Source organism: Gigantopelta aegis, chromosome 9 (assembly GCF_016097555.1).
Source record: "Gigantopelta aegis isolate Gae_Host chromosome 9, Gae_host_genome, whole genome shotgun sequence".
In the NCBI taxonomy this organism is placed as follows: Eukaryota; Metazoa; Mollusca; class Gastropoda; order Neomphalida; family Peltospiridae; genus Gigantopelta; species Gigantopelta aegis.
In genome coordinates this window covers 84,707,844-84,735,064 of record NC_054707.1, presented here as the reverse complement: position 1 = coordinate 84,735,064, position 27,221 = coordinate 84,707,844, and the positions used below count along the sequence as shown (strand labels likewise).

At 37.5% G+C, this 27,221-nt stretch overlaps 1 protein-coding gene across 1 annotated transcript in view; it reads left to right on the top strand.

Annotated features, from left to right (window-relative positions):
- LOC121380558 (nuclear pore complex protein Nup160-like) overlaps window positions 1-27,221 on the top strand; it is a 198,976-nt gene that overhangs the window by 128,976 nt on the left and 42,779 nt on the right. The window contains exons 19-22 of the mRNA XM_041509426.1: window positions 5,085-5,218; window positions 12,348-12,418; window positions 17,063-17,219; window positions 24,621-24,776. Coding sequence (XP_041365360.1) covers window positions 5,085-5,218; window positions 12,348-12,418; window positions 17,063-17,219; window positions 24,621-24,776 — 518 coding nt within the window. The remainder of the gene's footprint in view (window positions 1-5,084; window positions 5,219-12,347; window positions 12,419-17,062; window positions 17,220-24,620; window positions 24,777-27,221) is intronic.

The window sequence follows — 27,221 nt, the reverse complement described above, 5'->3', positions numbered from 1 at the left end:
GCATGCAAGTGCAACGGCCCGATGTACGTGTGGGATAATCAAAGCAAGCATGCAAGTGCAACGGCCCGATGTACGTGTGGGATAATCAAAGCTAGCATGCAAGTGCAACGGCCCGATGTACGTGTGGGATAATCAAAGCTAGCATGCAAGTACAACGGCCCGATGTACGTGTGGGATAATCAAAGCTAGCATGCAAGTACAACGGCCCGATGTACGTGTGGGATAATCAAAGCTAGCATGCAAGTACAACGGCCCGATGTACGTGTGGGATAATCAAAGCTAGCATGCAAGTACAACGGCCCGATGTACGTGTGGGATAATCAAAGCTAGCATGCAAGTGCAACGGCCCGATGTACGTGTGGGATAATCAAAGCAAGCATGCAAGTGCAACGGCCCGATGTACGTGTGGGATAATCAAAGCTAGCATGCAAGTGCAACGGCCCGATGTACGTGTGGGATAATCAAAGCTAGCATGCAAGTACAACGGCCCGATGTACGTGTGGGATAATCAAAGCTAGCATGCAAGTACAACGGCCCGATGTACGTGTGGGATAATCAAAGCTAGCATGCAAGTACAACGGCCCGATGTACGTGTGGGATAATCAAAGCTAGCATGCAAGTACAACGGCCCGATGTACGTGTGGGATAATCAAAGCTAGCATGCAAGTACAACGGCCCGATGTACGTGTGGGATAATCAAAGCTAGCATGCAAGTACAACGGCCCGATGTACGTGTGGGATAATCAAAGCTAGCATGCAAGTACAACGGCCCGATGTACGTGTGGGATAATCAAAGCTAGCATGCAAGTACAACGGCCCGATGTACGTGTGGGATAATCAAAGCTAGCATGCAAGTACAACGGCCCGATGTACGTGTGGGATAATCAAAGCTAGCATGCAAGTACAACGGCCCGATGTACGTGTGGGATAATCAAAGCTAGCATGCAAGTACAACGGCCCGATGTACGTGTGGGATAATCAAAGCTAGCATGCAAGTACAACGGCCCGATGTACGTGTGGGATAATCAAAGCTAGCATGCAAGTACAACGGCCCGATGTACGTGTGGGATAATCAAAGCTAGCATGCAAGTACAACGGCCCGATGTACGTGTGGGATAATCAAAGCTAGCATGCAAGTACAACGGCCCGATGTACGTGTGGGATAATCAAAGCTAGCATGCAAGTACAACGGCCCGATGTACGTGTGGGATAATCAAAGCTAGCATGCAAGTACAACGGCCCGATGTACGTTTGGGATAAACAAAGCTAGCATGCAAGTACAACGGCCCGATGTACGTGTGGGATAATCAAAGCTAGCATGCAAGTGCAACGGCCCGATGTACGTGTGGGATAATCAAAGCTAGCATGCAAGTGCAACGGCCCGATGTACGTGTGGGATAATCAAAGCAAGCATGCAAGTGCAACGGCCCGATGTACGTGTGGGATAATCAAAGCTAGCATGCAAGTGCAACGGCCCGATGTACGTGTGGGATAATCAAAGCTAGCATGCAAGTGCAACGGCCCGATGTACGTGTGGGATAATCAAAGCTAGCATGCAAGTACAACTGCCCGATGTACGTGTGGGATAATCAAAGCTAGCATGCAAGTACAACGGCCCGATGTACGTGTGGGATAATCAAAGCTAGCATGCAAGTACAACGGCCCGATGTACGTGTGGGATAATCAAAGCTAGCATGCAAGTACAACGGCCCGATGTACGTGTGGGATAATCAAAGCTAGCATGCAAGTACAACGGCCCGATGTACGTGTGGGATAATCAAAGCTAGCATGCAAGTACAACGGCCCGATGTACGTGTGGGATAATCAAAGCTAGCATGCAAGTGCAACGGCCCGATGTACGTGTGGGATAATCAAAGCAAGCATGCAAGTGCAACGGCCCGATGTACGTGTGGGATAATCAAAGCTAGCATGCAAGTGCAACGGCCCGATGTACGTGTGGGATAATCAAAGCTAGCATGCAAGTACAACGGCCCGATGTACGTGTGGGATAATCAAAGCTAGCATGCAAGTACAACTGCCCGATGTACGTGTGGGATAATCAAAGCTAGCATGCAAGTACAACGGCCCGATGTACGTGTGGGATAATCAAAGCTAGCATGCAAGTACAACGGCCCGATGTACGTGTGGGATAATCAAAGCTAGCATGCAAGTACAACGGCCCGATGTACGTGTGGGATAATCAAAGCTAGCATGCAAGTACAACGGCCCGATGTACGTGTGGGATAATCAAAGCTAGCATGCAAGTACAACGGCCCGATGTACGTGTGGGATAATCAAAGCTAGCATGCAAGTACAACGGCCCGATGTACGTGTTGGATAATCAAAGCTAGCATGCAAGTACAACGGCCCGATGTACGTGTGGGATAATCAAAGCTAGCATGCAAGTACAACTTGGAAAGGCAGCGTGTAGGATAATCAAAGCTAGTACAACTTGGAAAGGCAGCGTGTAGGATAATCAAAGCTAGTACAACTTGGAAAGGCAGCGTGTAGGATAATCAAAGCTAGTACAACTTGGAAAGGCAGCGTGTAGGATAATCAAAGCTAGTACAACTTGGAAAGGCAGCGTGTAGGATAATCAAAGCTAGTACAACTTGGAAAGGCAGCGTGTAGGATAATCAAAGCTAGTACAACTTGGAAAAGCAGCGTGTAGGATAATCAAAGCTAGTACAACTTGGAAAGGCAGCGTGTAGGATAATCAAAGCTAGTACAACTTGGAAAGGCAGCGTGTCATGTACCTTAATTATGTCAATGGGGCGGAACATAGCCTAGTGGTAAAGTGCACGTATGCTGTCGGTCTAGGATTGATCCCATCGGTGGGCCCATTGGGTTATTTCTCTATCCAGCTAGTGCACCATGACTGGCATATCATGGTATGTGCTATCCTTTCTGTGGGATGGTGCATATAAAAGACCCCTTAATTGTTGCTAATGGAAAAATGTAGTGGGTTTCCTCTCTATGACTGTGTCAAAATTACCATATGTTTGACATCCTCTAACCAATGATTAATAAATCAATGTGCTCTAGTGGTGTTGTTAAACAAAACAAACTTTTAAACTTTAATTATGCCACCACTGACCTATTTTTGAAACATTACTGCACGTGTCACTGTGACCTATTTTTGAAACATTACTGCACATTATGTGCCACTGTGACCTATTTTTGAAACATTACTGCACATTATGTGCCACTGTGACCTATTTTTGAAACATTATATGCTCCAAAATGAAACACTAAATTAACTATCGCTGGATTTTTTGTGCCACTCCCCTAGTGGCACCAGCGATTAAACTCTTACAACCCTTTGGTGTCACTCTTTAAGTGACGCCGGTTTGGGAAGTTATAATAACTTCCTAAATAACTAGTAGGCTGCCAGGATTGGACTGAACTGCGGTTGGACACGGTGGGGGTGGCGGGGGGGGGGGGGGGGGGCGGTGATGGGATGCCGGGAGTTAGGGTATTCTTTGGGGCTATATGCATAGGCGGTTCGGCCTTAGGTTTTGTGTAGGGCCGGCCTCCCCTCCCTCCCGACCCTCACCTGGTCACACCAATGTTTAAAATATGACTGGCAGCCCCTTTTCTCTTAACCTCCCATGGGCTTAATGAATATTGTTTAAGAATTATTATTAATTTTAGACCAGCCCATCTAAATTTGCGCCGAAAATATATTATATTAATAATTTATATAGGTTAGGAATGTTGATAATTTTCTTTAAGGGCGCAACCAAAACATTTTAACCCCAATTTTCCCCTTTTTATACTTTTGACGTTAATATTCAAAATTGACCCTATTTGTTAGGTTATTCCTGTCCCGAGTCAGGCTCCTGATCCTATCGGAGACCGGACTCAGGATAGGCGTGTTCGAAACCCTAGTGGTATATGGACACGTTAAACCAGTTACTAAGCTAAGCACATTATATGCCACTGTGACCTATTTTTGAAGCATTGCTGCAGATTATATGCCACTGTGACCTATTTTTGAAACATTACTGCACATTAAATAATTTTTTTGCAGGCCTTCAGATTTCAAGGAAATGATCGTTTCCTGTACTGTGTTGATAAAATTACAGAACCGTAATTTTGTTTCCCATGATTACTATATCCAGTACGACTATTAAATGAAAACAATAATATATATATATGAAGAATTAATTTTTTTAAGTTTCTAATATCACACTACTGGAGAGTGTGTTTGACACAGTCACAAGACCCAATTCGGATTGTTGTGTTAAGCAAAGTTTTTAGTGTTCCGGTTCAAGTAAACCGGAATCAGAGTTTCAACACACGCTCAAATCAAAGACGTTGCACAATTGAACCAAAATCACTGGCACTAATTATTTGTAGTGTATCTCTTAAATATAGGGGTCAGGAAATGGTATTGTAATTCAAATGTAATTTTGTTGAAAATATTTAACCTTTTGACTACTAGCCAACAAAAGTTGACTTCACACATGAGCTGGTATACAGAAGGTGACAGTTGAGTCACACATGAGCTGGTATACAGAAGGTGGCAGTTGAGTCACACATGAGCTGGCATACAGAAGGTGGCAGTTGAGTCACACATGAGCTGGCATACAGAAGGTGGCAGTTGAGTCACACATGAGCTGGCATACAGAAGGTCCAAAAAGGTTAACTTTAAAAAAAAACCCTGCAAAACCATTTGGGTATGGCACCATACCCTTTTTTCTCTGGCAGAAACCCTGTAATGGAAAGGGTGTGTCGAAAATCAACTTTATATTGAGTTTGAAAATGTGTCGCTTTCTGCAATAACTTAAATCATTGGTATTAAAAATGGGTTCCATGACTTGTTTACATGGAACCTAAAAATAGTTTCCGATGGGTTCCCATGATCACAAGGTATAAAACCGAAAAAGTGTTTCCCATGAAATTTCAAATCCTACGGCCTGTTCTTTTTTATCATATAGCCATAATATGATCCATCAAACCGTGCATACAAACTAGTACAACTTGGGATGGGTGTGTGTTGCATACCATAACTAGGTCACCATGACCTACTTTTGAATGGCATCATGTACCTCACCGGTACTCTTGTTTGTGTTTTTCAGTGTGGAATAGGTCCTGAGGTAACAAACAAAATTAAGTCTCATTTGCTGTCTGAAACATCTAACCTTATCCAGAGTTATCTTCTCCTGGTGTGGACCTCGCAGACTGTCGTCGTGAGCAACCAGACAAGCACACTGTGAGTACTGCTAAACTGCTGTGTGCATCCATGTGGGCAAATAAAGTAGTTTAACATTTTTCAAATACTGTCTTTGTTTGTGGGCAAATAAAGTAGTTTAACATTTTTCAAACACTATCCATGTGGGCAAATAAAGTAGTTTAACATTTTTTAAACTTTATCTCTATTTGTGGGCAAATAAAGTAGTTTAACATTTTTCAAACTTTATCTCTGTTTGTGGGCAAATAAAGTAGTTTAACATTTTTCAAACTTTATCTCTGTTTGTGGGCAAATAAAGTAGGGAAATAAAGCAGTTTAACATTTTTCAAACTTTATCTCTATTTGTGGGCAAATAAAGTAGTTTAACATTTTTCAGACTTTATATCTATTTGTGGGCAAATAAAGTAGTTTAACATTTTTCAAACTTTATATCTATTTGTGGGCAAATAAAGTAGGGAAATAAAGCAGTTTAACATTTTTCAAACTTTATCTTTGTGGGCAAATAAAGTAGGGAATAAAGCAGTTTAACATTTTTCAAACTTTATCTCTGTTTGTGGGCAAATAAAGTAGTTTAACATTTTTCAAACTTTATCTCTATTTGTGGGCAAATAAAGTAGTTTAACATTTTTCAAACTTTATCTTTGTTTGTGGGCAAATAAAGTAGTTTAACATTTTTCAAACTTTATCTCTGTTTGTGGGCAAATAAAGTAGGGAAATAAAGCAGTTTAACATTTTTCAAACTTTATCTCTATTTGTGGGCAAATAAAGTAGTTTAACATTTTTCAAACTTTATCTTTGTTTGTGGGAAAATAAAGTAGTTTAACATTTTTCAAACTTTATCTCTGTTTGTGGGCAAATAAAGTAGGGAAATAAAGCAGTTTAACATTTTTCAAACTTTATCTCTATTTGTGGGCAAATAAAGTAGTTTAACATTTTTCAAACTTTATATCTGTTTGTGGGCAAATAAAGTAGGGAAATAAAGCAGTTTAACATTTTTTAAACTTTATCTCTATTTGTGGGCAAATAAAGTAGTTTAACATTTTTCAAACTTTATATCTGTTTGTGGGCAAATAAAGTAGGGAAATAAAGCAGTTTAACATTTTTCAAACTTTATCTTTGTTTGTGGGCAAATAAAGTAGGGAATAAAGCAGTTTAACATTTTTCAAACTTTATCTCTGTTTGTGGGCAAATAAAGTAGTTTAACATTTTTCAAACTTTATCTTTGTTTGTGGGCAAATAAAGTAGTTTAACATTTTTCAAACTTTATCTCTATTTGTGGGCAAATAAAGTAGTTTAACATTTTTCAAACTTTATCTCTGTTTGTGGGCAAATAAAGTAGGGAAATAAAGCAGTTTAACATTTTTCAAACTTTATCTCTATTTGTGGGCAAATAAAGTAGTTTAACATTTTTCAAACTTTATCTCTATTTGTGGGCAAATAAAGTAGTTTAACATTTTTCAAACTTTATCTCTATTTGTGGGCAAATAAAGTAGTTTAACATTTTTCAAACTTTATCTCTGTTTGTGGGCAAATAAAGTAGGGAAATAAAGCAGTTTAACATTTTTCAAACTTTATCTCTATTTGTGGGCAAATAAAGTAGTTTAACATTTTTCAAACTTTATCTCTATTTGTGGGCAAATAAAGTAGTTTAACATTTTTCAAACTTTATCTTTGTTTGTGGGAAAATAAAGTAGGGAAATAAAGCAGTTTAACATTTTTCAAATTTTATCTTTGTTTGTGGGCAAATAAAGTAAAGTAACATTTTTCAAACTTTATCTCTGGGGGCAAATAAAGTAGTTTAACATTTTTCAAACTTTATCTTTGTTTGTGGGCAAATAAAGTAGTTTAACATTTTTCAAACTTTATCTCTATTTGTGGGCAAATAAAGTAGTTTAACATTTTTCAAACTTTATATCTGTTTGTGGGCAAATAAAGTAGGGAAATAAAGCAGTTTAACATTTTTCAAACTTTATCTTTGTTTGTGGGCAAATAAAGTAGGGAATAAAGCAGTTTAACATTTTTCAAACTTTATCTCTGTTTGTGGGCAAATAAAGTAGTTTAACATTTTTCAAACTTTATCTCTATTTGTGGGCAAATAAAGTAGTTTAACATTTTTCAAACTTTATCTCTGTTTGTGGGCAAATAAAGTAGGGAAATAAAGCAGTTTAACATTTTTCAAACTTTATCTCTATTTGTGGGCAAATAAAGTAGTTTAACATTTTTCAAACTTTATCTCTATTTGTGGGCAAATAAAGTAGTTTAACATTTTTCAAACTTTATCTTTGTTTGTGGGAAAATAAAGTAGGGAAATAAAGCAGTTTAACATTTTTCAAATTTTATCTTTGTTTGTGGGCAAATAAAGTAGGAATTTAACATTTTAAAGTTTATCTCTGTTTGTGGGCAAATAAAGTAGTTTTTTTCAAACTTTATCTTTTCAAAAGTAGGGAAATAAAGCAGTTTAACATTTTTCAAATTTGTCTTGTTTGTGGGCAAATAAAGTAGGAAATAAAGCAGTTTAACATTTTTCAAACTTTATCTCTATTTGTGGGCAAATAAAGTTTAACATTTTTCAAACTTTATCTTTAAAGTAGGGAAATACTCTTTTTCAAATTTTATCTTTGTTTGTGGGCAAATAAAGTAGGAAATAAAGCAGTTTAACATTTTTCAAACTTTATCTTTTTGTTAAAGTGTGGGGCAAATAAGTTTAGTAGTTTAACATTTTTCAAACTTTATCTCTATTTGTGGGCAAATAAAGTAGTTTAACATTTTTCAAACTTTATATCTGTTTGTGGGCAAATAAAGTAGGGAAATAAAGCAGTTTAACATTTTTCAAACTTTATCTTTGTTTGTGGGCAAATAAAGTAGGGAAATAAAGCAGTTTAACATTTTTCAAACTTTATCTCTATTTGTGGGCAAATAAAGTAGTTTAACATTTTTCAAACTTTATCTCTATTTGTGGGCAAATAAAGTAGTTTAACATTTTTCAAACTTTATCTTTGTTTGTGGGAAAATAAAGTAGGGAAATAAAGCAGTTTAACATTTTTCAAATTTTATCTTTGTTTGTGGGCAAATAAAGTAGGAAATAAAGCAGTTTAACATTTTAAAAACTTTATCTCTGTTTGTGGGCAAATAAAGTAGTTTAACATTTTTCAAACTTTATCTCTATTTGTGGGCAAATAAAGTAGTTTAACATTTTTCAAACTTTATCTTTGTTTGTGGGCAAATAAAGTAGTTTAAATTTTTTTGAATATATAGCTCAAATTATCTGAAATTTTAATATAAAAACATGATTTAGCAGGGTTTGAATTTCGTTCTTAGCAGGTCACTGCAATTATTGTCTTAGAGGGATATGGGATCAGGAGGGTTAGGGTTAGGTTTTGTTCTTAGCAGGTCACTGCAGTTATTGTCTTAGCGGGATATGGGATCACGAGGGTTAGGGTTAGGTTTCGTTCTTAGCAAGTCACTGCAATTATTGTCTTAGCGGGATATGGGATCAGCAATTTTGAGGACACAATAAGGGCATAACGGAAAATTATCAAGGATATAATAATAAGGAAGTAATAATGGTTATAATAACTGTGTGAGTAATACAGTGAGATCATGAAGTAATAATGGTTGTATCTGTGAGTAATATGGTGAAATCATGAAATGATAATGGTTGTATCTGTGTGAGTAATACAGGGGTGAGATCATGAAGTAATAATGGTTGTATCTGTGAGTAATGTGGTGAGATCATGAAATATAAATGGTTGTATTTGTGTGAGTAATACAGGGGTGAGATCATGAAGTAATAATGGTTGTATCTGTGAGTAATATCGTGAGATCATGAAGTAATAATGGTTGTATCTGTGAGTAATGTGAGATCATGAAATATAAATGGTTGTATTTGTGTGAGTAATACAGGGGTGAGATCATGAAGTAATAATGGTTGTATCTGTGAGTAATATCGTGAGATCATGAAGTAATAATGGTTGTATCTGTGAGTAATGTGGTGAGATCATGAAATATAAATGGTTGTATTTGTGTGAGTAATACAGGGGTGAGATCATGAAGTAATAATGGTTGTATCTGTGAGTAATGTGAGATCATGAAATATAAATGGTTGTATTTGTGTGAGTAATACAGGGTTGAGATCATGAAGTAATAATGGTTGTATCTGTGAGTAATATTGTGAGATCATGAAGTAATAATGGTTGTATCTGTGAGTAATGTGAGATCATGAAATATAAATGGTTGTATTTGTGTGAGTAATACAGGGTTGAGATCATGAAGTAATAATGGTTGTATCTGTGAGTAATATTGTGAGATCATGAAGTAATAATGGTTGTATCTGTGAGTAATGTGAGATCATGAAATATAAATGGTTGTATTTGTGTGAGTAATACAGGGGTGAGATCATGAAGTAATAATGGTTGTATCTGTGAGTAATATCGTGAGATCATGAAGTAATAATGGTTGTATCTGTGAGTAATGTGGTGAGATCATGAAGAAGACCTTGCCTTTTAAGGTGCGCGGGTGCGATCGCGCTTGTACAGCGCATGTAATTTCAATCTGGCGAGTGTGAAAAATAACACACGTTACACTTAACAAACAGCGCACGTAAAATAATTTTGTATATTGATTGCCACTATTTTACCGTATGTAGCTGATAGAAAGATCTGTTTAATAATACCAGAAAACAATGTTAGAACGGTAGCGTCCATGCAAGATTTTAATATATGACTGGTACTTATCTTTGCTATACAAATCGGAAAATACAGGTTTAATAGACATCTTCGAAGACGTACCAATCCGATCAAAATTCTTTGCCTATTTAACTTATTATTAATTAGAAACAGTTCACTTTTGTAAGGTAATAGATCACAACGTCTGATAAGGATAACTCATTTATACTGTTATATAGTTATGACAAAAAGAGAAATGGGATTGAATTAAATAATGGCTTCATAACTGTTAGTCTACAAAGCTTATGTAGGGTCCCGAAAATGGCAATCGTGTAATTATATACTTTCTTTAAAAAATTTTTAGATGGAATAATAAAAAGAAGGAAAAGAAATGATAATAGTATGTAGGAATAAGCCTAGGTATTTTTTTTACGTCTTATTATTTTTCTTTTTTATCTTTAAAAAAAAAATCAAATAAAACTTCATTTCAATATTTGTATTTCAGCCAGAGGTTAATAAATGTGCATATGTTATTTAGATATGTATATATGTACACAGTATAGTAACAGTAATCAATGATCATTTCCGACTATTTAATTTTTGTTTCGTTTGCTAGAAAGTCACAGACCATGTGACTGGAACATGATTTGATGCACAGAAGTCTGTGGCATATTGACCAATCAGAGCTGTTGGGGTCAGATTATTTCTACTCTTGGAATTCTGCACTCACACGCTGGTCTACTTGACAACTTATTACACATTGATGATGGTGTCTAAAATTATGTTGTTGTTTTAATTATCTTTATTATGGCATCCCACGTTTGGAATAAAATCCTTTGCAATGACAGATTTTTAAATAGTTTGTGTATTTTGTTATTAACAACATTGGGGCCGTTCTAGATCAATGACATAACGCCGTCAGAGCTGTTCGTAACTTGTAGTGGTGGTTCCGTAATTGTTGAATTAAAAATGCCACGTGAATGTCAATGTCACAACTAACACTATCAATTGAAGTAATTGTAGGCCCACGTTTCACAAGTTTTTTGGGTTTTTTAAATGTTTTAATAATATGAGTCAGTAGTGCACACCAGATATGCTTGGGTCGTAGTTCATGAACCACCTCCTCTGAACCAGTGTTTTTTTTCCAATCCCAACTATCCTAATCATGTTCGTTGTACATAATAATCAAATTCAAGACAAGTTGATTCCTATATATGTTTAGCTGCACGTTCATCAAACCATCTTAACACTGAAAAGGTATATATATAATTGTGTGCATCAAATTATCTGAATAGAACATATTGTAATTAAAAATCAAATGTTCTTCACATGTCATAATTATATATCTATAGTACTACTCCTGAAACTTTTTAATAAACTATAACTCCATTCCTGAAAGGGAAAAGAAGTCAGACTACACTAATGAACCAAACAACATAACATTAGAAGAAAATATTATTGGTTTATTGGTTAATTTTTGCAACATATGTCTCTACATTTACATGTACCAATTACTAAATTAATAAATGCTTGATTTTCACTCACCTTAGCATTTTGATGAGTGCAATTTTTCACTTGCCTAAGCATTTTCAGGTGTGCGATTTTTCACTCGCCTTTGTTTTTCAAAAGGCAAGGACTGATAAAGTAATAATGGTTGTATCTGTGAGTAATATGGTGAAATCATGAAGTAATAACGGTTGTATCTGTAATATGGTGAGATCATGAAGTAATAATGGTTGTATCTGTTTGAGTAATATCGTGAGACGTTGTATCTGTGAGTAATATGGTGAAATCATGAAGTAATAACAGTTGTATCTGTAATATGGTGAGATCATGAAGTAATAATGGTTGTATCTGTTTGAGTAATATCGTGAGACGTTGTATCTGTGAGTAATATGGTGAAATCATGAAGTAATAATGGTTGTATCTCTAATATGGTGAGATCATGAAGTAATAATGGTTGTATCTGTTTGAGTAATACAATGAGATCATGAAGTAATAATGGTTGTATCTGTGTGAGTAATACAGTGAGATCATGATATAATAATTGTTGTATCTGTGTGAGTAATACAGTGAGATATTGAAGTAATAATGGTTGTATCTGAGTAATACGGTGAGATCATGAAATAATAATTGTTGTATCTGAGTAATAAGTGAAATCATGAAATAATAATGGTTGTATCTGTGTGAGTAATGCAGTGAGATATTGAAGTAATAATGGTTGTATCTGTGAGTAATATGGTGAGATGAAATATAAATGGTTGTATCTGTGTGAGTAATATAGGGGTGAGATCATGAAGTAATGATGGTTGTATCTGTGAGTAATATGGTGAGATCATGAAATAATAATGGTTGTGTCTGTGTGAATAATATGGTGAGATCATGAAATATAAATGGTTGTATCTGTGTGAGTAATACAGGGGTGAGATCCTGAAGTAATAATGGTTGTATCTGTGTGAGTAATTTGTGAGATTCTTTACTTGCAGCGACTTCAACACTCGACAGCTTGCTGCCCTGGAGATCTCGGACGGTCCTGGAGCCATTTACCCCAAACAAGGTAGCTTTTTTTGTTTTCTTTTTCAGGTAGGTTGACTCAGGCTCAAAAGTCTAGTACCATGTTGCTCTGAGATTAAACAAGCCATAATAATAAAATAGGAATATATCAATTGGTGCCTTTTCATATTTTATTTTATAAAACTATCATGACAAGTTTTCAGACAAGTGTACAATAATAATTTTTAAAAATGGTTTTGAGGTGCCCTTTATACAGGTATAAATATTTAGTTAGAAAGCAAGCATTTTCATGTTGAAAGGATATACATTACCTGTATAACTGAACTACTTGTTGTACAAAGGTGGTTGTTATACAAGATGTCCATTATTAGAATTGGCCAATATAGACAGATGGCTATTTTTCAAGGTACCATTTATAACTGGGATGTATTTCTGTTTCAGATTTTGGCAAATATATTTTTTTAGTCTTTGTTTTATAAGTTTCCAATTAATGTCAAGTGATAGCTTTTGTTACAAATGTGAAATTTTCTTAAACAAATTAACATCCAAATGGGCAGTACCGGAAATTAACATCCAAATGGGCAGTACCGGAAATTAACATCCAAATGGGCAGTACCGGAAATTAACAGTGCATTGCATTGACAATAGACAACTTCGGTGTTCTGAATAAACTTTAAAAAAACAAACAAACAAAAACAACCTTCGGTATTCTGAACTGCAGTCCGGATAAAGAGCTGGTCAGAGGTCAATACTTTCTAGAAATGGCTTGTTTATGTTGTGTTATGTCACTTGAATTTTGTAAATCTATATGAATAAAATGTAAAAGACTTTACGAGAATATTTCAAACTTTATTGTTTTGTCAATCAAGGTCTGAGGCTTGATTTTGTTTGCCACGTGATGTTGATCACTTAGCCTACCAATGAAATGAAGACGGTCTATACTTTAATATTGTTAAACAATAATACATTGTTCTATAGGTTGGCGGACTAGTAGAAATTACTGGTCAATTTTAGTTGGCACTGATCCGGTGGGCTAGTGAAATATTTTCCATTTCTGCACCCCTGGCTACTTAATTTTAAAACATTAAACAGTAATTGCTAATCAATTTTCTATTGACTTGAAATATCGCGAATCAAAATTTTTAAAACAAAATGTTCCCTGCAAGAATAATGTTCTTTTCAGGTTCTCTTGTATGCAACACCAGTAATGGCATATGAAAATGTAGCAAGATTATTAAATAACTGTAAATACATGTCAAAATGCAATAAATGTTTATATTACCACATCAGTCACACAACGGGGGAACTATTTTTCATGTTATCCGAGTGAGAAATATTCTGCACTGGTGTAACGTACAATACTATTGGACGATTTGACACTCACAAAGCAACTAAAAATGACGTGATCGCAATTTGACCAACACAAAATGGCATCACTTAGTTTTAAAAGTTCACGTTTACGACTCTGTTTTCATGGTTAAATTGGTAATAATATGTTATTTTAATGCAGTTCATTGTAGACTTTTTCAAGACAATATATAGATCTGTGGTTTTTGAGAATTATCTGTGAACGTGATTAAAATACAAAGTTACAGCAATATTCGGATCAGTGTGTTAAGTGGTTTGCATCATTTCTTTTAAGCATGTACATTTACGTATATAGAAATTGAAGGCTTTTATAACAAACACAGTACGTTATTATCAAATTTATTACCCTCCTGGTGAAGATATAGCGGTGTCGTACAAATTTCGTACGCACCACCAGGTGCGTATTACAAACTATTTTGATTTGTCAACAGAGAACAGAGTCCATTTCGATTGGTTGGACAGCAACCTTATTAGCATAACGGGACTATTTTTTCATTCATAATTAATGTCAAGGTCAGTAATATCCCACAACTTTACTACAAATGTCATTCCCCGATTCAGCAATGTCATGCATTATAAGTTGATGTTCACCGGACCGATTGAGAAATAATTTTAAATGAAAAATAAAAATAAAATAATGAACAGAACAGTAATTAAACATATTTATTTTCACAAAACGAAAGATTAATATATGCTTTAAAAGAAAATACATAGCAAATGCATTTTTTATTACCGTGACAACATAATATCGTCAGCTACAGGTTCGCAATCAACACATGGCCACATCGATTAATGTCAATAGTTTAGTAAAAATTGATGGAAACATTAAGGGCAGAGTAATTTCAATTGTGAAACCACTTGGAACCTATCGCATGTTTAACATAAAAACTGACTTTGGTGACGTGAGGCAAGTATCTCAATACCGGTTGAGCCTTGTCCCGGAGACTGTTTCATCTCTCCATCCATTTGAGACAGGACATGATATCCTTGACATTGACTATGAAGAATTGTTTAAGGATGATTTTTTCGATGAACCAGCTGATAATTAGGCTGATCAGTTCGATGATACATCAGATATCAACAGTTACATCCAAACAAATCGAAACCAAAACACCTGGCGTAAAACCCAGTATGATGTTAAAATTTTGCAGAAATTTGTGATCGAGAGTGGTGAAAGTAGGCCTATCAAATCAATACCCCCAAGTGAGCTTTGTAATATTCTGTGTAGATTCTTTATTTCCATTAAAAAATCAAATGGTGAAGATTATGAACCGTTTTCCCTGACTTCCAAACTGTCTAGCTTTGATAGGTACCTCACTTCCCTTCATTACGAAAAATCATTACTTCAAGATAGAGAATTTTGCAAGCTTAGAAAAGTGCTGTTGACGAAACAAAAAGTATTGAAAATGGAAGGTTTAGGCAACCTACCTTTCCGTTCCGAAAGTCTGTCAGGCGACGAAATTCAAAGATTGTGGGATTCCGGTGTCCTGGGTTGGAATAACCCCGAATCAATATTGAACACTTTGTGGTGGAATAACACCAGGCATTTTGGACTTCGAAGTGTCACACCGCATCATAAAATGAAATGGGGCGATGTCACCCTTAAAGTGGATTAAGATGGCAAAGAGTTTATGGAATATAACGAACGCCAAACAAAAACACGCACTGGAGTAGACCCAAGGAATGTCCGTGACGTGGCACCTCGTGCATGGGCTATCCCCGGTGATCCACGATGTCCGGTTTCTCTCTACAAACTCTATGCTCGTTTACGTCCAGCTGATTTTTGTTCTTCTGATACCCCGTTTTATTTAGCCACCAGTGCAAAAACTGCACCTCCAAACAACCATCCCTGGTTCAAATGAGGTCCGGTCGGAAAAAATAAACTTGGCTCCATAATGAGACGAATGGCAAATTCAGTTGGCTTCACAGGCAAACGGTTAACAAACCACTCGGCTAGAAAAACGATGATCCAAACTCTTAGAGAAAATAATGTCCCACCAACTGCAATAATGCAAATGTCTGGCCATCGAAATGTGCAAAGTATAAATAATTACAGCAATATATCCACAGTACATCATCGACAACTGAGTAACGTAATTTCCTCCTTCACTGGCCCCAGTTACAGTGTCCCTCACATGGCCGTCCCTTTCACTCAGTCAAAACAAGTTGTTAATTTAACAACAGAGTCCAAAGAAAACCGCTGTGATTTTGTCGGTTCCATTTTCGCTGCACCATAAACATAAACATAATCAATCAAAATTCCCCGACTGCTAAACGTCAAAAAGTTGAAGTTGAAATTGACTAATACTGTAACTTTAGTTTTTCCGTGAACTCAGCTGCTTTTGCATACTACACATTTTTAACTGCGAAAACACTTGTTATTCTCTTATTGGTTAGATTTTTGGTAAACAAATTGTTATTGTCAGCTGTGATTTGTGAATTCATCATTATTAGCATAACCAGTGGCGTAACGGGAACATTTGTTTCTTGGGGGCGTTTTGTTAAAATATGGAATTATGCATTAGTTTTACCCTTTTATCACCCAATATGAAAATAAACATATATATATATGCATGTACCTTACAACTTTGTTTAAATAAAAAAAAAGAAACCTGATGCAAATTTAAGGGGAAGTACGTCTACACCACTCCCCTGACAATGTCACTGAGAAGTAGCGGAAGTATAATGAACTATTTCTCAATGCGGCGGCACGTAGTGGTGCACCGGCTAGTTATGCAAATCAACATCCAGTCTTGAAATGCAAAATTGATTGATTGATTTATTTATTTTTTATAATTTGCGTGATTTAAAGGAGGGTAATAAATAAAATACCACACTCGTTTTCACTAGATATAATTTTTACGAAACTCGTGAACTTCCCAAACGTATCTGACCGAACGAAAGTGAGGTCAGATACGTTTGGGAAGTTCACTCGTTTCGTAAAATGATATCTAGCGAAAACTCGTATAGTATTCTATATGTATGTCCCTAAAGCATGTGACAAGTAAAAATTATTGGTTTCACTATAATGTAGTTATTTCTGTTGGTACTTCACAGATGTATGATGCAGTAGCTTTGAGGACAATGTATTTGTGTTTATTCAAGGACTGACATGTTGCCCGAGCAATTTATGCATGGTGCTATTCTGTTTAGACTTCACAGGCATATAATGACCCTGGTTTGATGACAATGTATTTGTTAAATCTGTTTAGACTTTACAGACACATGATTGCACTGGTTTGACGACAGTGTGTTGTTTTTGTTGTAGGTGTAACACACACGACACTGGTTTGACGACAGTGTATTGTTTTTGTTGTAGGTGTGAGATACAGCACCCTGGCTGAGCTGTTTATTGAGGGAGTTGGTGGGACACAGGCTCGATCCCTGCTCGCTCAGTGTGACATGATGGAGAGGGAACCGAAGATGGTGTGGTCGCAGGTGCTGGTGCCTCTCGTCGGCATCATTGCTAAGATAGTGTATCCTTTAGTCTCTCATCCTTGGCATCATTGCCAAGATAGTGTATCTTGTAGTCTCTCATCCTCAGTATCATTGCCAAGATAGTGTATCTTTTAGTCTCTCATCCTTGGCATCATTGCCAAGATAGTGCATCCTTTAGTCTCTCATAATTAGCATCATTGCCAAGATAGTGTATCCTTTAGTCTCATCCTTGGCATCAAGTACATAATTAGCTGAATAAATAAATAATGCTATTTTAAAACAGTAATGATGACGACGATGAGACAATCCAACTGTAAAGTTCCATATTGTCAATATTTCGAAAACAGATACAAGAACGTATGATCACGGCAGGTCTCACATCGACAGTACTTAAACAATCCTACCGTTAGACCAGAGCTTGGCCTAGGTGATCCCATCTTGGGTCCAAGCCACATCGACAGTACTTAAACAATCCTTCCGTTGGACCGGAGCTTGGCCTAGGTGATCCCATCTTGGGTCCAAGCCACATCGACAGTACTTAAACAATCCTTCCGTTGGACCGGAGCTTGGCCTAGGTGATCCCATCTTGGGTCCAAGCCACATTGACAGTACTTAAACAATCCTTCCGTTAGACCGGAGCTTGGCCTAGGTGATCCCATCTTGGGTCGAGTTCTAATTTTGCAGTAAACTCCATTGTTTCAACTTTCATATGCATGGCTCCAGTTTCCTTTTTTAATTCATTATTTTGATGAATGAGTTGTTGTTGCTTTGATTCAAATTCTAGAAATCTTTCCTTCTAGTTTTTCCACATTTTCATTAAAACTGTTAATGATTTCAGCCTTCACACTATCAAGATCGCTTTTGAAGTAGTTCTCACTAATACAAGTGTCTAGCTTGATCGAAATCTGTTGCTGGTGATCATTAAGATCTTTCAAATGTTTAATAATCGTATCAAAGGAAGTTGATTGCGATGGTGTTTGAGAGGTAAAATTGGTGATCGCAAGTTTTAACTTCTTTTGCATCTGGTTTCGCTTTTGGTTTTGAACTCGATCGGCTTGTGTGATCAGCTGTTTCAAAGCTAGAGTCGCTGTTGTGATTTCTATTTGTGGCTCTTGTTTGACTCATTTGTTGTTTTAGTACATGTGTACTTCACTTAAATAAAAGTTCATCGTGGTTGAATGAGCAGATGTTTAGAATTTTTTTTAAAACCTGTTGTTATAGCAGACCTGTCAACCTTTAGTCAAGAGAAAGCAGGAGGTGTGTGTTGAAAAAGCAGGAGATTTTGTCAAAAAGCAGGAGATTTTTTTAATTCACACAATTTAACCCAAAATCGTAAGATTTAAAAAAAAAAATTATTACAATAAGTGATATGAATACTTTATAATGTCATATATACTTCTAGATCTTGGCATTTTTGGGGTGTTTTTTTTAAGTTTAAATATTATGATTTAAAACATATTTAAAATAAATAAATATTTTATCCAAAAATGTTAAGAACATGAACAAGAAAAAAATAAATTAATTAGTACATTTACGGTATTACACTTACAGCCTTACAGGTTGCGTTACATTATCATTTGTGGTTAGTGTACATAAGTACCAAAAACTAATTTATATAAATCTTATAAATTAATATTCAGTTTTTACTATAATGAGGAACGGTGGCGTGGTACTTATTTAAAATCATTATAATGATGCAATAAACATTGTATTTTCATTAATCATAAGTAAAACCTCATTACGGACATCATGTGAAATATACCGGAATTATACCCATTTCCGTGAGTAACTTTATGTCAATGTCAAACACAACATTTTTTAATTGTACAAAAATAATTTCTTGAAGTGTACCCTTATAACCAACATTTTACCGCACAAACATACAAAATTAACTGACACAAGTATGTTTATACAGCTAATTGGTCTTTTCGTTGTCTTGCTGTGACATGTGAGTTTAATATGCATCGTGTATATCGGTCAACTCGGGAGTCTGGCAGTTCAGATTCGTCATAGTTGCATTATATAATCCAGTGGGAAGACATTTTACAATTCAGAGGTGTTATTAGAACTAAATTGGATAGTTTTTTTTATTTTATATATGGCAACACTGAATGTCAATACACAGCCAGTTGAATTAGCGGCAACACGCTTCGTAGCCATTACCATGACAACAAACATTATAATAACACGTCATTTTATAAACTCCATGTGCTTTTTTAACAATATAAATAGGCTATCCCACAATTCTCACTTCGGCAAAGGTTAAACAGTCGGGACAATTCGGCCTGTTACATTCTCGGAAACCGAAAGTAGTCGACATTTTCCGAATGAGAAAAAAAAGGCAGAGTTACTTCTCTTCTGTTATTTTGACAAAAGAGGATCGATTTTTTTTTTTATGCTTACAAAAATGTCATTTAACAGGAGAAACTGTCTCCTGCACAGGTTTAAGGAGATTTGATCAAATACCGGGAGACTCCCGCGGAATCCGGGAGGGTTGACAGGTCTGGTTATAGTCTAGTATAGTATAGTCTTGTATGTCAAGAAGGATCGAAATTTTGAATCAAACCAAGAGTTTTTAGCTAGCTTTACCTTAAAAGGTTTGCTGCAAAGTTTCCTGTGCCAATATTGCACTTCCTGACTGCAACATAGTTGTAATGGATGGGTTTTTTATCTTAAAATATCACACTTTTTACAGGAGCTTCTCTTTTTCATGTTTGCCTACTCCATTGTGACCTTGACGTTCATCAAACATGAAGCTAACTTGTTGACACACGAACTGAAATGTCTCATTTACTTGGATCTAAAACAAAACGTGCTAAAATGCCCATAATAAATAATGTTATTTACGTTGATACTATTATTTCAAGTGTGTTATTCTCTACTGTACTGTACAGGTTGGTATAAAGTTTAAACCCAGCTGTCTATCACATATCTACTTTTATTAAAAGGCATCTATATCCAACAAATTGCATAGGCTAGAGTCCATTGAAAGAAGGTGAAACAATTTTTGTCTGAGAAATTTGATAAAAAGTAAGTTGTCTTCGTGACACCCTTTAGAAGAAAAATTTGCCTTGGTGCCCCTCCAACATGCCTTGGTGCCCATCCAACATACCTTGGTGACCCTCCAACATGCCTTGGTGACCCTCCAACATACCTTGGTGCCCATCCAACATACCTTGGTGCCCATCCAACATACCTTGGTGACCCTCCAACATGCCTTGGTGACCCTCCAACATACCTTGGTGCCCATCCAACATACCTTGGTGCCCATCCAACATACCTTGGTGACCCTCAAACATGCCTTGGTGACCCTCCAACATACCTTGGTGACCCTCCAACATACCTTGGTGCCCATCCAACATGCCTTGGTGACCCTCCAACATGCCTTGGTGACCCTCCAACATGCCTTGGTGACCCTCCAACATGCCTTGGTGACCCTCCAACATGCCTTGGTGACCCTCCAACATGCCTTGGTGACCCTCCAACATGCCTTGGTGACCCTCCAACATGCCTTGGTGACCCTCCAACATACCTTGGTGCCCATCCAACATACCTTGGTGACCCTCAAACATGCCTTGGTGACCCTCAAACATGCCTTGGTGACCCTCAAACATGCCTTGGTGACCCTCCAACATGCCTTGGTGACCCTCCAACATACCTTGGTGCCCATCCAACATACCTTGGTGCCCATCCAACATACCTTGGTGCCCATCCAACATACCTTGGTGACCCTCCAACATGCCTTGGTGCCCATCCAACATACCTTGGTGACCCTCCAACATGCCTTGGTGACCCTCCAACATACCTTGGTGACCCTCCAACATGCCTTGGTGACCCTCCAACTTGTCTTGGTGACCCTCAAACATGCCTTGGTGACCCTCCAACATGCCTTGGTGACCCTCCAACATGCCTTGGTGACCCTCCAACATGCCTTGGTGACCCTCCAACATGCCTTGGTGACCCTCCAACATGCCTTGGTGACCCTCCAACATACCTTGGTGCCCATCCAACATACCTTGGTGCCCCTCCAACATGCCTTGGTGACCCTCAAACATGCCTTGGTGACCCTCAAACATGCCTTGGTGACCCTCCAACATACCTTGGTGACCCTCCAACATACCTTGGTGCCCATCCAACATACCTTGGTGCCCATCCAACATACCTTGGTGACCCTCCAACATGCCTTGGTGCCCATCCAACATACCTTGGTGACCCTCCAACATGCCTTGGTGCCCATCCAACATACCTTGGTGACCCTCCAACTTGTCTTGGTGACCCTCAAACATGCCTTGGTGACCCTCCAACTTGTCTTGGTACCCCTCCAACATGCCTTGGTGCCCTAATTTGTTTTATTAAACCAAAGGCAACACTTGCCATGCTACCCAAAAAATTTAATTGGACCCCTGAAAAATATGTAAGAAATGTCTATCCTACACATGTACATGTACATGGGATATGAAGTGCTTGTGCTCAATATGATGTGGTTGGTAATATGAGGTCATCAGACAACAATTTTAAATCAATATTTTCTTATTAAAACCTTAATTATAAAAGTTAAGACAGCAAATACGATAATGTAGTGTATTTATGATAAAATGGTCAAATAAAAAAGTAACTTTTTCAGCGATCCTTATCTGTTCTTGTAAAATAATAGTTTATTTACTGAACAGATGAGAGAAAATTACTGCATCTTATGCGGTCATGTGGGATAGAAAAAGTACCCCTCGGTCGTGAAAATTTCAACCTTGGGATTCTGCAAGCCTTGTCCCACGTTAAAATTTGTACTTTTTCTATCCCACATGACAGCATATGATGAAGTCTTATATTCCTCCATCTGATTTAGCCAGACGGTTTTCTCTTGCCTTTACAGAGTCAAACATTTTTTCTTGCTTTTACCGAGTTGGATGATTTTCTCTTGCTTTTACCGAGTCGGATGGTTTTCTCTTGCTTTTACCGAGTCAGGCGGTTTTCTCTTGCCTTTACCGAGTCAGACGGTTTTCTCTTGCCTTTACCGAGTCAGACGGTTTTCTCTTGCCTTTACCGAGTCAGACGGTTTTCTCTTGCCTTTACCGAGTCAGACTGTTTAATTTTCTCTTGCCTTTACTGAGTCAGACGGTTTTCTCTTGCCTATACTGAGTCGACAGTTTTCTCTTGCCTTTACTGAGTCAGACATTTTTCTCTTACCTTTTACTGAGTCAGACGGTTTTCTCTTGCCTTTACCGAGTCAGACAGTTTTCTCTTGCCTTTACCGAGTCAGACGGTTTTCTCTTGCCTTTACCGAGTCAGACTGTTTTCTCTTGCCTTTACCGAGTCAGACGGTTTTCTCTTGCCTTTACCGAGTCAGACTGTTTAATTTTCTCTTGCCTTTACTGAGTCAGACGGTTTTCTCTTGCCTATACTGAGTCGACAGTTTTCTCTTGCCTTTACTGAGTCAGACGTTTTTCTCTTACCTTTTACTGAGTCAGACGGTTTTCTCTTGCCTTTACCGAGTCAGACAGTTTTCTCTTGCCTTTACCGAGTCAGACGGTTTTCTCTTGCCTTTACCGAGTCAGACGGTTTTCTCTTGCCTTTACCGAGTCAGACGGTTTTCTCTTGCCTTTACCGAGTCAGACTGTTTAATTTTCTCTTGCCGTTACTGAGTCAGATGGTTTTCTCTTGCCTATACTGAGTCGACAGTTTTCTCTTGCCTTTACTGAGTCAAACGTTTTTCTCTTACCTTTTACTGAGTCAGATGGTTTTCTCTTGCCTTTTACTGAGTCAGACGTTTTCTCTTGCCTTTACTGAGTCAGACAGTTTTCTCTTGCCTTTTACTGAGTCAGACGGTTTTCTCTTGCCTTTTACTGAGTCAGACTCTTTCTCTTGCCTTTACTGAGTCAGATGGTTTTCTCTTGCCTTTACTGAGTCAAACGTTTTTCTCTTACCTTTACTGAGTCAGACGTTTTTCTCTTGCCTTTACTGAGTCAGACAGTTTTCTCTTGCCTTTTACTGAGTCAGACATTTTCTCTTGCCTTTACTGATTCAGATAGTTTTCTCTTACCTTTTACTGAGTCACACGGTTTTCTCTTGCCTTTTACTGAGTCAGACTTTTTTTCTTGCCTTTACTGAGTCAGATTGTTTTCTCTTGCCTTTACTGAGTCAGACGTTTTTCTCTTACCTTTTACTGAGTCAGATGGTTTTCTCTTCAGTCTTGCTGCTACCAAGTCAGACGTGTTCTCTTGCCTTTACCACATAAAAAGGCAAGATACATGTATTGCTTTTCCAACGGCGATGACGGCATCAACTTTTAGGGCAGGGTGTACAGTGCACATCCAGTGTGTGGTGTGTTGGTATATGTAGTATTCCTACGGGATGAGGAGCAGGGTGTACAGTGCACATCCAGTGTGGTGTGTTGGTATATGTAGTATTCATACGGGATGAGGAGCAGGGTTTACAGTGCACATCCAGTGTGTGGTGTGTTGGTATATGTAGTATTCCTACGGGATGAGGAGCAAGGTGTGCAGTGCACATCCAGTGTGTGGTGTGTTGGTATATATAGTATTCCTACGTGATGAGGAGCAGGGTGTACAGTGCACATCCAGTGTGTGGTGTGTTGGTATATGTAGTATTCCTACGGGATGAGGAGCAAGGTGTACAGTGCACATCCAGTGTGTGGTGTGTTGGTATATGTAGTATTCCTACGGGGTGAGGAGCAGGGTTTATATGTAGTATTCCTACGGGATGAGGAGCAGGGTGTACAGTGCACATCCATTGTGTGGTGTGTTGGTATATGTAGTATTCCTACGGGATGAGGAGCAGGGTTTACAGTGCACATCCAGTGTGTGGTGTGTTGGTATATGTAGTATTCCTACGGGATGAGGAGCAGGGTGTACAGTGCACATCCAGTGTGTGATGTGTTGGTATATGTAGTATTCCTATGGATGAGGAGCAGGGTGTACAGTGCACATCCAGTGTGTGGTGTGTTGTAAAGTTAAGTAGATGGGCTCTGGATTATTTGCAGTTTTGTCCATTATACATAATTTATGGTGCTCCTCCTTTCCTTTAAAGATATAAACCCAGGATTTTTTAAAGAAGCTGGTGTGATGTTCCTCGATTTCTGATAATCATGTTACAGACGGTGTCGATAATACTTCTGTGATTATGTCCAGATTTCTGATTATAATTATGTTGCTGGCCGCTTCGATAATACTTGTCATGTGAAGATGTTGATAATACTTATGTGAAACTCCCCATCTCCAAATGTTTGTAATTTGCAACCTCTAATACTTGGGCATTATTTAAAAATAAGTTTGGATTATAGTAACCTTTATGGCTGAATGTCATAGCTTCCGGGTGTTTTCTCGATTAAACTTAACCGTCCATTTTGTTTTGCCCACATGTTAATATGTTCCAGTTCGGAATTAAAATATTTCCTTCAGTTATGCATCCTTAGCGAGATGCAGATGGCCGAATAGTGAAAACTTTTTATTCGCAGAATTTCTGGTCAAATCTTGTCAGTATCTCCACCTACAAGAATATGTCCGTCTTCTGGCCGGATGGTGCCCCTTCAATGCAGCATCCCGGTGTTTCCTACTTGGCTTGAGTTATCTGCACTTTGAGTGAGTATTTCATTTCTGATACATTTTCTTTTAGTATTATTTGTTACTATATATGTATATAATTTAATATTATGGTCAAATATAGTTAAAATAGCAACAGAATCAAAATTGTAAGTAAAAATGTTTGTTGCCAAAAGCTAAATGAACTTTTATCTATCTACCTTTGTTTACGGCATGGTATTATTCACAGTAAATGAACTGAAGGTCAAAATAAAGAGAAAAATGGAAAGAAATCATGTTGGGGGGTGGGGGAATCATAAAATCAATTTCCTCATGGGAATTTTTTTTTTTGAGTGCTGTCTATGAGCAAGATGGTGTCCACCTTTTCAAGTAAACAAAGGTAGATCAAATTCACGTAGCAGTGTTCGAACGTAACGACTGCACCGACAAATGCAACTGCCATTTTTCAGATATAAATTGCCGTAGGTAGAGATCATTACCAACAAAAGTGTGTCAGTGAAGTTCCTCAGCAGTGACAAAATGTATACACCTGATGTATAGTATCTGCCTGTATTTAATATTTGTGCATTTGAAATATGTCTACATATAGCAAAATAACCTTTCGTTCATGTTTATTTGTTGCAAATGTCACTTTGTTTTCAAAATTGCCATAGGGAAGCTCAAAATTGCCATCGGTGGGCTATTTCACTCATGGCATTTCTTTACAAAATTGCCATCGGTGGGCTATTTCACTCATGGCATTTCTTTACAAAATTGCTGTGGGAGACCAATTCTTAAGTTCGATCCCTGACTAGCATTTGGTGTCACATTTTCATACTTACAATTTTTAATCTCTTGCTGTTTTGACAATATTTGAACTATTGGCCTACACTTTTCACAGAATGTGGCAAATATCCATATAATAATTTGTGTGAAATATTAAAATCACACTACCCATACTCTTTAGATAATTCCATATTGCTGGTGCCACTGGTGTTGGGCAGGATATACTCCTCGTTTGCAAACACCTGATATCATTACTGTTATGACAGTGATTCGTGGGTGCGTATCATCACAACTGTACCAATGAGCTCTGTCCGGTGCTAGTTTTGATTCAGTAAATTAGTCTAGGACTGGCAGTCCTCTGTGGCAGTGCAAGACAGATGAAATCTGCAGTAATCTGGGAGTAGCTGTCCTATAGATGAGGCACGTGGAATGAACCACTTGTTTGCCGGATCCCCAATCGACTGCATTGTGCACAGATACGTGTAGCCCTCATTACATATTGGGGGTGGGATTTAGCTCAGTTTGTTGAGTGCTTCTTTGAGGTGCTTGCATCGCAGAATGAAACCACCTCAGTGGATCCATTCAAATGACTGGGGGTTTTCTTATTCCAACCAGTGCACCACAACTGGTCAAAGGCCGTGGTATTTCCTGTCTGTGGGTAAGTGCATATAAAAGATCCCTTGCTGCATGAGGAAAAATGTAGCGGGTTACCTCTAATGACTATGGGTCGGAGTTACCAAATGTTTGACATCCAGTAGCTGATGATTAAGTAATCAATGTGCTCTAGTGGTGTCATTAAACAAAAGAAACAAACTTGATCATGTATTGCGGTTTTGTCGGATCGCTAGGGTTATTGGCGGGAAGGAGACATTTATCTTTCGGCGTTACATTTTTGTATTTACAATTTTGAATCTGGCTATTTTAACAATATTTGGGTTTATTACCCATATGGGCTAAAATATACAGGGTAATATTTTTTCGATCTCTGCACAGTGTGCAGATTGCTTCTACAGCCACTGATTGGCTGGTTTAAAAATCACGACGTTTGGTTGGTTGCTTGCTATGGCCGGAACTTCACTTTCATTCATATAATGTTTCCATTCATGAGTCAGATTACACATACGTTATACGATCTACACAGATTTACAAAAAAAATTTGACTCATTTGTTTCGTAAACATGAAATGGTATATTTTCATAAGCAGCGGCTTTAGTAATATATAAAAATAATTATTTTCAAATGCAAATACAGTTGTATTATTTTGTATTGTAAACATTAAAAATCAGTTAAAATTGACAATGGGTAATAAAGAGAATAACCAACTCGCTACGAGGAGTTACGAATTATCTGTCCCTTGTAAATGAATGTTGTAAAACCCTCGCCAAAGGCTCGGGTTTACAACATTCATTCACTCGGGACAGATAATTCGTAATTCCTCGTAGCTCGTTAGCTATTCTCTAAGTATAGGCCTACAATTTGGTGGCAAATATCCATATAGTAATGGGTGTGTAATAAGAAAGTTACAGCCCCTATACTTTTAGACTAGTTAGACGTTCAGTACACTGACAGTAGGGTTATACATACATGTATCCAGATAGTAATGGATGTGTAATAAGAAAGTTACAGCCCCTATACTTTTAGACTAGTTGTAAGTTCAGTACACTGACAGTAGGGTTATACATACATGTATCCAGATAGTAATGGGTGTGTAATAAGAAA